This window comes from Camelina sativa, chromosome 7, assembly GCF_030686135.1.
Source record: "Camelina sativa cultivar CO46 ecotype springtype chromosome 7, ASM3068613v1".
NCBI lineage: Eukaryota > Viridiplantae > Streptophyta > Magnoliopsida > Brassicales > Brassicaceae > Camelina > Camelina sativa.
This window is the reverse complement of record NC_141886.1, coordinates 4,752,327-4,763,164: the sequence shown is the minus strand read 5'-3', so window position 1 is coordinate 4,763,164 and position 10,838 is coordinate 4,752,327. Positions and strand designations below refer to the sequence as shown.

General features: G+C 32.3%; 1 protein-coding gene across 1 annotated transcript in view; it reads left to right on the top strand.

The window, feature by feature from the left end:
* The window catches only part of LOC147940866 (IAA-alanine resistance protein 1-like), a 2,303-nt gene extending 1,900 nt beyond the window's left edge, over nt 1-403 (top strand). The window contains exon 8 of the mRNA XM_087458298.1: nt 170-403. Within this exon, the coding sequence (XP_087314424.1) occupies nt 170-403 (234 nt within the window). The remainder of the gene's footprint in view (nt 1-169) is intronic.
* The last annotated feature ends 10,435 nt before the right edge of the window (nt 404-10,838 follow it).

Below are 10,838 nucleotides of genomic sequence, written 5' to 3'. Positions count from 1 at the left end.
GAGAGAGTTACAATACCAGACCAAGAGACGACACGCGTTCGTCTCCTTCAAGCCACTAGCGATCAGAGCACCACCATATCTGAGCCACAACCTAGACTAATCCGTTAAGAAACGATCCGTCTCTAAACCACATCCAACTCTCAACCGCCGATGGCTTCCCCTCCTACAGCTGTCTTCGCTTCGCTTCATAGAGGGTTTTGACGACAAGACCGCGACAACTCCAAATGCAACATATCTAAACCAAACAGACAAAGAAAGACGAAGACTAAGACAAGGTTCTACACCCTCCCACAGCTCCGGCAAGGAGCCCGACAGCCGGAGAGGGCAGATCAAAAATCTAAAGGTTTTGTCGTGGCGGCTGGAGTTGAGAGAGAATTTTAGGGTGACCCGGAGAGTGGTGTGATGTATGTCTATGATCTATTGAGTAGTTAAGTAATTGTCTTGAGAAAAGAAAAAAACACTTAGACCATCATTACTGGTGGTTGCTCCCCCAAATTCTTTAATAAAAACTAATAAAAAAATACAAATAAGAAAGAAAAAGAGAAGAAAGGTTGCTGAAATTATTTGGAAAAGTAACGTTTCTTAGTATTTTTCAACACATGTCATTTTCTTATTAGTCATATATTAAAATATTATTTTTTTTTTGAGCAATGGTGAACTCGTTCTCTCCGCTGGTGCTTGCTATTAGCCACTTCTTCCAATCTCTAAAGTCTAAACAAACAAAGCTTGGTTCAAGTTCGATGCCTTGCTTTTTTCTTTTCTTAACATTTATTCCAAAAAAAAAAAACAAAGCTTTGGTTTAGTTCATAAAACAAATATATAGAAATAGAAATAGAATTTTTGCAGAAAAAAAAGAAATAGGAATAGAGCTTTTTAGAAATAATTATAAGACCTATTAAGTTTTGACTTTTTGTGTAGCGTGAAATGTGGTGTGGACAGTGGACCAACCCTTGGATATTAACTTTTTTTTTAATATTAATATTTATTAACTAAGAAATCTCTAAAAGTGTCTCTAATTATATTCTAAATTTGTGGAAGCAACCGATGAAAAATAGTGGAGAACTTGATAAATAGTGAAATACATTAGAGAAAAAAAATCGATTTAAATTTCTGCATCTTATGCGGTCAATAATTTAAACTTTTTTAAATTAAGTTTCTCCTTTTTTTATGCAGTCAAATTATACGTATTTTTAGCTAAAACATATTATATTTTGAAATGGAGAAAGTATTTTATTTGACATAAATAAATTTTCCTTTTTTAATAGACATACATAATTTTATTCTAATTGTTTTATTTCACACATAGTATAGTACGTGTTGTTACCTAATTTTTTTAAATACAGCATTAGAAGTATAATATGACATTAAAGTATCCTAAGAATATTCTCCAAAAATGAAATCAAGTATAGAAAAAATCTTTTGCATGAATGAGAAAGACTTGTAGTTGTAAGGTAAATATATACCACACTTTATTTATATATTAAATGATAAATTTATTTTTTGGATTTCTGTGCTCACATCAAATTGCTAGGTTAATCTCTAAAAGTTTATTAGATATATAATTAATATTTAGACGACTATTCATTAGTTGAACAAAAAAGACTCTTCATTAAAAATTCTCTACCACACATATTTTCTCAAAAACACTCTTCATAAAGGAAAAAATTTACGACCGATGCGTTTAATATTTTCATTTACTTTCCAAGATATATATTTTTTTAAAAAAATATTGCTAAAATTATTTCAAATTTATATTCCATACTGTATGTTTTTTTGAAGGCATTACATTACTTAAAGTATTAACGTATTAAGCTTGCTCCCTGAGTCCAGCTATTAACAAAAATTATACTAATGTCTACGGTTTAATTTTTTTATTTTCTTTACCAATTTATAGAAATCTTTGTGTTTGTTCATGAAAATGTTCTCCCAATTTATTACACTGTGAATCATCTATCCGGTTTCGATATTCCACTTATGACCCCATTCGTTTTATCATATAATTTTAGTTTGGTGTTTTGCATTTTTATTTACAAGTATGAAATTACAATAGAATTATTAGGTTCGAAAAGCACTATTTTTGTGGTGAATTCTAGAAAGAGCTTCAATTGTTGCGGAGAAATTCAATTTTCTTATTTCTAGGTAGTAAAATGAACATCCAAGCAAATTAAGTCAACAAATTGTTGACTTTTATAGTCTTCGAAGTCCACTATAGTCGATAAGATAAAGAAGAATGACAACAAACATATTTAGGAGAAAGTATGGTATACGTTTACAACAAATGACACGAAAATGGCCATTTCCTATCTGTCCTATCTGTACAGTTTTAAAAAGAGCAAAAATATTTATGACACTGCAGTTTCAAAGAAATGGAAGAGATTTTTAAAAGTTGATTTGACCACTTTTGTTATTAAATTGCGCTTACTCGTTTGGTCAAGGTCATGAAAGAACTCCAGTGTTAAGCGTATTTACACTGGAGTAGTTTCAAAATAAGTGATCTTCCTCAAAGTAATTGTTGGAACTGTGCTAGTGAGGACAAAACACAAGCAAATAACATGTGGTGATTTGTAAAAATGGTAAACAAGTCTTTAAAGTCTCCTGGACGTAACAAAACCGACCATCATATATGGGTGGGCCCACAGGTCAGGAGTGAACGTGAGGCCCACTAAGAGAGACGGGCCCATGAATAGGACTGGACATGAGGCCCACTAAGAGGTGACGATCGGGGCATTACAAGTGTATCAGAGTTAAACCCAGATGACTGTAGAGTCTCGTGGACTCATAGCGTGATAAGGTGACGGTCTTGGTGCACAACGATGACGTTATGATCTATTAGTAGGGATGAATTTTGACACCCCCAATTTGAAGAAAATGCGGAGAGGTTTAAAAGAACTGATTTAGCACCTATGTCACCAAATTGTACTTATCTTTTTGTCAAGGGTCCTGAGTGAACTCCATATTTATATGTGCTTATGCTGAATTAGTTTCAATATGGGTGACCTACCTTCTGGGAAGTAATTGTCGGAACTGTGAAAGTGAGGACAAAACAAGATCATGTGGTGATTTGTACGAACAGTAAACAAGTCTTTAAAGCCTCCCGAATGTAGCAAACCGACCGTCAGATAAGAGTGGGTCCACAAGATGGGAGTAGACGTAGGGCCCACTAAGAGAGGTGAGCCCATGGACTGGGAGTAGACATAAGGTCCATTAAGAGGTGGCTGTCGGGACATTGCACTCTTCACATTATTTTTTTGATAGATTCATCTTGTACTAGATTATGATTCAAATCGATAATTTCTTATTGCAAACCAATGAATCCTTTAAATATTGTGTTTTCTTCCTGTTCCCATTTCTCAAATGTTTTATCATGAATTTCTTATGTGATTCTTCATTTTTTTGCTTCGTGATTCTTCAGTTTTTTCTTTGATTCTTCTTCTCTTGTGTTTTAGTCTCTAGTTTAGAAGATTATCAATGACATGAGTAAGAAGTAACCGTGATGCACCTAATAGGGTTGGACGAGAGTTCTATGGTGGATGGTGAGTAGACGAAGAATTTTTTGTGGGTAGTCTTTGACTACTTCAGAGGCCAGCAATATATTTTCCATCAGCAACCAGTCAATCACAAACGCAGACTTAGGCAACATAATCTTCAATCTTTTGGCAAGTAGTTTTGATATGACCTTATAGATCACATTGCAAAAAGAGATGGGCCTATAGTCCTTCATCGCAGTGGCTGACTCCACCTTTGGGATTAAAGCTAGAATGGTAGTATTGATACCTTTAGGGAGGAAACCCATTTCAGAAAAAGACTGAATGACCACAGTAAAATCTCTTCCCACAGTTGGCAATGCCGCTTTTGAAAAATTCACTGGTGTAACAGTCTGGTCCCGATGAATGTTAGATAACATGGAGAACAGAACCGATTTGATCTCTGTCGCCATGACTTGTTTAGCAATAGTTCAAGATAAGCAGTAGAGCACCGAAAACTCAGTAAATGTGGCAGGTCCTCCACGGAAATACCCTAATAATCCGCTGGGATATGTGGTCAAGAAGTCTTTAAAGAACTGCTCGGCTTCCTCTTTTATGTCATGTGGCTGTTTGTAATACGTCCCCATTATGGTTCATGACTTGCCTAATAGTATTCTGCATCTTCCTCATCTATGAGCTTTGAAAAAAGTAAGTAGTATTATGATCTCCAACATTCAGCCAGTGAAGTTTCAATTTTTGTTTAAGATATCCCTCCTCTAGTTTAGCAAGAAAAGCGAAGATGACATCCACAAACACGAGAAATGCATATGTATTCAAAGCCAACTGATTGAGATTCTCCAAACCTCTCTGTATTTGGCATTATCTCCCAACCCCCACTTATGGATATAGTCCTTTTACAACCTCTCACCATACATCTCCTTATCTTCCTTCATGGGTTTTTTTTTTTGTTTTTTGTTTTTGTTTTTGTTTTTGTGGCTGTATGTAACTTACTCTGCCGTTCCAAAACAACCCAAACCAAGAAGACAAACTTTGCGATAAGATAAAAAATATCAGAACGTAAAGACATTTTGTTATTATTATTACTAGGACTCAGACCCCGACGATGACGCAGGGAAAGTATTTTAAAAAAAAAAAAAATTTAATTATACATTATAAAATCATTTGAATGTAATAGAATAGTTTAAATACATAAACATTAAACATAAACTGTTACTAAAAACACAACGATCAAAATAAAAACTTATAACAAAAATATTATGCAGAATAGACGCAACTTTGCAAAAAAAATTGTTAAAAGTATTATAGATATAAGATATTTTATGAAAAATTATGGTAAAGAGCTACAGTTAAAAAAAATCATTATAACAAAATGATCCTAATGAGAATATTAAACTTTGCAATGAGTAAATGTAATTTTTTATTAAATAATTATAATTAAAATATATTTAATAATGAGTGAAACTGTATCAACAAAAAATTAAAAATTAAAATACAAAACTTTTTAAACAAAGTAAAATAAATTTAAATATTTAAATAGTTTTTAACAAAAAATTACGATAAATAGATGCAACTGTAAATCTATATTAAGTTTTAATTAAATTTCTATATTGCTATATTCATTTCTAAATTTTAGTTAGATTATAGATAACGTTGAATATTAGATACTAATATTTAAATTATTTAGATTCAACATAAAATAGAAAATTTGTTTCAATAAACAATGATTTGTTAGTTATTGATGAAGAGACAAATATATAGAAAGTTCAAAATTAAAGACATGACTATTTATATAGGCACATCTATTAGAACGAAAAGTTGTTTTTGAAAAAATATGAATAAAATATAGTGAAAAGACAACTCTGCAATGAACAAAAACAACTATTTGAGTTAAAAAAACAAATAAAACAATTTTTTACAAAAATGTACTACGAAAATTTGCAACTGTTGTTCGCATTTATTCAGATTGTTATTTTATTTTTAAAATATTAAATATTTCTTTTAATGAAAAGTTATGATAACACAGACGCAATTGTAAATTCTATATTAAGTTGTATTAAATTTTTCTATTACTATAATCATTTCTAAAATTTTAGTTAGATTATAAAATAACATAAATATTAGATATTAATATTCAATTACGTAGATTTAACATAAATGGAAAATTTATTTCAAACCAACTTGTTAGTTATAAAGAGAGTTCAAAAGATATGACTATTTAGACATATTAGAACGAAAAGTTTTGATGAAAAAATATAAATAAAATATATCCCTATATTAATAACAAAAAAAGCAGAACAAGAGCAAACAAAGATCATGTGGTGATTTGTAAGAATGGTTAACAAGTCTTTAAAGTCTTCTGGACGTAGCAAACCGACCATCAGATATGGGTGGGCCTATAAGTCGGGAGTGGACGTGAGGCCCACTAAGAGAGGCGAGCCCATGGACTAGGACTGGACATGAGGCTCACTAAAAGGTGGCAATCGGGGCATTACAAGTGCTATCAGAGTTGAACCTAGATGAGTGTAGAGTCGGGTGGACTCACAGCGTGATAAGGTGACGGTCTTGGTGCACAACGGTTATGATCTATTAGTAGGGATGAATTTTGACACCCCAATTTTAAGAAAATGCGGAGAGGTTTAAAAGAACTGATTTAGCCACCTATGTCACCAAATTGTACTTATCTTTTTGGTCAAGGGTCCTGAGTGAACTTCATAGTTATACGTGCTTATGCTGAATTAGTTTCAATATGGGTGACCTACCTTCTGGGAAGTAATTGTTGGAACTGTGCAAGTGAGGACAAAACAAAATCATGTGGTGATTTGTACGGACAGTAAACGAGTCTTTAAAGCCTTTGAACATAGCAAACTGACCGTCAGATAAGGGTGGATCCACAGGACAGGAGTAGACGTAGGGCCTACTAAGAGAGGTGAGCCTATGGACTGGGAGTAGACATAGAGTCCATTAAGAGATGGCTGTCCGGGCATTGCACTCTTCACATTAATTTTTTTTGATAGATTCATCTCTACTAGATTATGATTTAAACTGATTAATTTCTTATTGAAAACCAATGAATCCTTTAAATATTGTGTTTTCTTCAAGTTCCCATTTCTCAAATGTTTTATCATGAATTTGTTATGTGATTCTTCATTTTTTTTGCTTCGTAATTTCTTCAGTTTTTTCTTTGATTCTTCTTCTCTTGTGTTTTAGTCTCTAATTTTAGAGGTTTATCAATGACAGGAGTAAGAAGTAACCGTGATGCACCTAATAGGGTTGGACAAGAGTTCTATGGTGGGACGGTGAATAGGCGAAGAATTGTTTTTTTTTCAATTTTTTTTCTTAATAACATATAATAAAATAAAATTAATTAGTTAAAATTTACCTAAACAAGTAGTAAATTAAACTACCATAATTTAATTAGTTCGCCCTCATGGACGTGACCGCTCCGTCATCTTTTATGAGGGTGCAAACATGAAAGCTACTACTAGGATTTAAAGTATTAGTAAAATCATTTTGGTGGTTTATAGTATTGGTGAAATTCTATCGAGGTTTAAAAAGTTACTTAGTGATATTTGAAAGTTAAAAATATGATATTCTCTTTTTACAAATGAAAGCTTAATGTTGTATTTTGTAAACTCTTTTTTTTCCTGATTAGATTTATAATCACGAAATTATATTCTAATAAATATGTGGTTGACAAAAAAAAAATCAATGTTTGATAGTTTTAGAAATCTCTATATAAAAAACTTAGCTATAAGTCTTTTAGAGTCAACAAAAGAAAAGAAAAAAAAAAACTCCACCATAGAATAAAAGCGTTGACGATCGTATAACAAGCTTTATCGGATTACCTGTCCGGGACATGGTAACTTCACCAGCTTCTTATTTTGTTTAAATTTAATCTTTTAAGGCATATGCATTGTACTCATAGTTGAGAAATAAACAGAGAGGCAAGAACAGACTAATCAAATGGCTTTATTAGTTGACTCATGGTGGACAAATACAGAGAGTCTCAAGTATTTTTTTGGTTAAAGATTGTTTTCTTCATTTTAAAATTATATACAATCTTTACTATAGCTAGATTAACTATAATATATAATCTTTACTTTTCAGTAATTTTCTTGTTACAAAACCGTTGTTGATTCTCTCTCTCATTCACTATCCCATATTATAAGTTTTTATAGATAAAACTCAAACTTTAAAAATGTTTTGTTATTTTTAATATTAAATATACTACTTTACAATATAAAAAATGAACCAATAGAAAGAGACAATAGAATATAAATAGTCTTTGTCCAAAAAAGAAGAATATAAATAGTAATAATATATTAAATAGACATATATATATATATATATATGAGAAATTCTAATAAAGCAGAACAAGAAAAAAGTTAAAACATCTTCTATCCCTATATTAATTGAGAAGCATTCACAAAGAAATTGCTGACGTGTTGCGCTCATATAGCTCTTTATCCTAATTTCGTATGTAGAGATTTTTCTAATGAACTCGTCTCTTACCAAAATGTTGACAAAAAAAAAACTTGATTGACAATGTGGAAGTAACTTAATTGAAATATATATATATATATACATATACAAATTTTGGAATTTAATTCTATTTTTTTCATAATAACTTTTTAATATTATGCTAGACATAGAAAATCTTAATAATCTGAGTAACTCAAAAGATTTAAATAGTCTAATCGAAAATGTTAAATCATTATATTAGATTATCTCTAGAAACTGAGTTTCAAATTCGATTGTTGATAACATATAATAAAATTAAATAATTAAATTATCTATTAATATAATATATGTTGTTATGGTTCCATAAGAAACATGCAGTTTTTGATGGTTACTTGATAAAACATAAAAGATATAAATTTAATTTTTAAAAACACAAAAGAAGACATAATAGTAACATTTTATCAATACTTTCTCCACCACATTTATTTTTTTTCTAAATTCAAATATTCTATGGGTCAAACGTATTCTTTCACGAAATAAACGCAAATTTAAATAAAAGAGAAAAACTTTAATTATATATATTCTCTCTATTTCATAATTTAGGGTGTTATAGAAATTTTTTTTGTTTCATAATATAAAATGTTTTCAATTTTCTAGGTAATTTTAAGATTAATTTTATTTTTTTTATTTTTTATTTTATACAGTCTTGTTTATAATTGATTATTTTTTTTTTAAATAAACATTTAACATCTTATGCAGTCATTAAACTTTTTTAAATTAAGTTTTAAAAAGCAAAATAAGCACTAGTGAAGTGGACCGACTTTGGTAAATGTAACACATGTTCTGTCCTGTCCTTTTCCGAGCCACACAAACGTTTTGTTATGCTGCACTAATTTTTCCATTTTCCCGAATGCACTAATTAATTTGTTTTAAACTTTTACAAGTCTTTGAAGAAAAGTCGCGGCATCGCCTTGACGGATAATTGATAGGACTTAATTTTAGATTAATTAATTATTTTAAGTTTACACACAACATGAAAACTTTTTAACCACAAAAAAAAAAGTTGCATAGAACATTCCGAAAACAACTAATTAAGAATTGAAAAGCAAAAAAATTGACTTATAATTGCTAAATAACCAACCGGCATTAGTGGCTAAAAGACAAAAAGACCAACCGGCATTGAAAAACACTCTTTCAAAGTCTTATTTAATGTTTACGTCTTGCAAATAACACACAAATAAAGATTTAACTGTTAGATACTACTACATGGAGTATTTTTTTTTTGTCATCTGAACTTTTTCATAAAAATTATGTTAAGTATACAAAAACGACGATTAACAACATAATCACAAAAACTAAAGCCACTGAATAAAGAAGCATCCCTAAAAGCTTAAACCGGCAGGAAACATACTTCCAAAGATTAGAACTAATAGACGAACATAAACAAAAGTCAAGACCTATAGTAAAAGTTTTCAAAGGGAATGAGAGAAGGATCAAAGATCTAAAACTGCCCAACTGAAACTGAACGTATTGCACTAAGCTTTCCCAAAGAACCTGTAAGCGCCGAAGAGTACCCAGAAGACCGGAAGCACTTAGAGAGCACACCGTAGCAGAGCCATCATCAAACCGGCAAGAACGAAAGCAGAATTCATACCATCACAGAGAAACAGAAACCACAACCACCACAACAAACCAGAACCCCATGGAGGGCGATCCAAACTAGGAGCAAGGAGAACCTTGCGAATCGACCTGAGACAAATCAAAGAAGACCAGCAGCTCTTACACGCGGACCCTCGTCGACCCAGTTTCAGCCATCTATAGACCCAAAACTGGTAACCTCCTCGCAAGAGAAGAGCTGAAGGACGATTCCACTGCTATTGTCAAGAACTCCACTCCAAAACTCCAAAAAACCACAGAGGAGAGCTAGTAGATGACTAGCAATAAAAAAACATTCGAATGACAAGCACAAGGAACGATACCTAGCTCGCAACGCCAACCCTAACAGACCAACAAACCCAACCTAGCAGAAGATCTACGAACCAATTCAAACCTTTAACCAGAGAAGGCGGACTTGCGTAGATAACATAAACCACAACTCAAAGAAAACTAAAACCTTTGGTAAAAGCCACAACGACACTAAAACCAACACAACCTTGTTGAATTCCCGCAAACTAGAGAAGAGAGAGACGAGAGAGTTACAATACCAGACCAAGAGACGACACGCGTTCGTCTCCTTCAAGCCACTAGCGATAAGAGCACCACCATATCTGAGCCACAACCTAGACTAATCCGTTAAGAAACGGATCCGTCTCTAAACCACATCCAACTCTCACCGCCGATGGCTTCCCCTCCTACAGCTGTTCTTCGCTTCGCTTCATAGAGGGTTTTGACGACAAGACCGCGACAACTCCAAATGCAACATATCTAAACCAAACAGACCAAAGAAAGACGAAGACTAAGACAAGGTTCTACACCCTCCCACAGCTCCGGCAAGGAGCCCGACAGCCGGAGAGGGCAGATCAAGAATCTAAAGGTTTTGTCGCGGCGGCTGCAGTTGAGAGAGAATTTTAGGGTGACCCGTAGAGTGGTGTGATGTATGCCTAAGATCTATTGAGTAGTTAAGTAATCGTCTTGAGAAAAGAAAAAAACACTTACCATCATTACTGGTGGTTGCTTCTCCAAATTCTTTTAATAAAAACTAATAAAAAAATACAAACAAAAAAAAAAAGAGAAGAAAGGTTGATGAAATTATTTGGGAAAGAAACGTTTCTCAGTATTTTTCAACACATGTCAATTTCTTATTAGTCATATATTAAAATATTAATTTTTTTTTGAGCAATGGTGAACTCGTTCTCTCTGCTGGTGATGCTATTAGCCACTTCTTTCCATTCT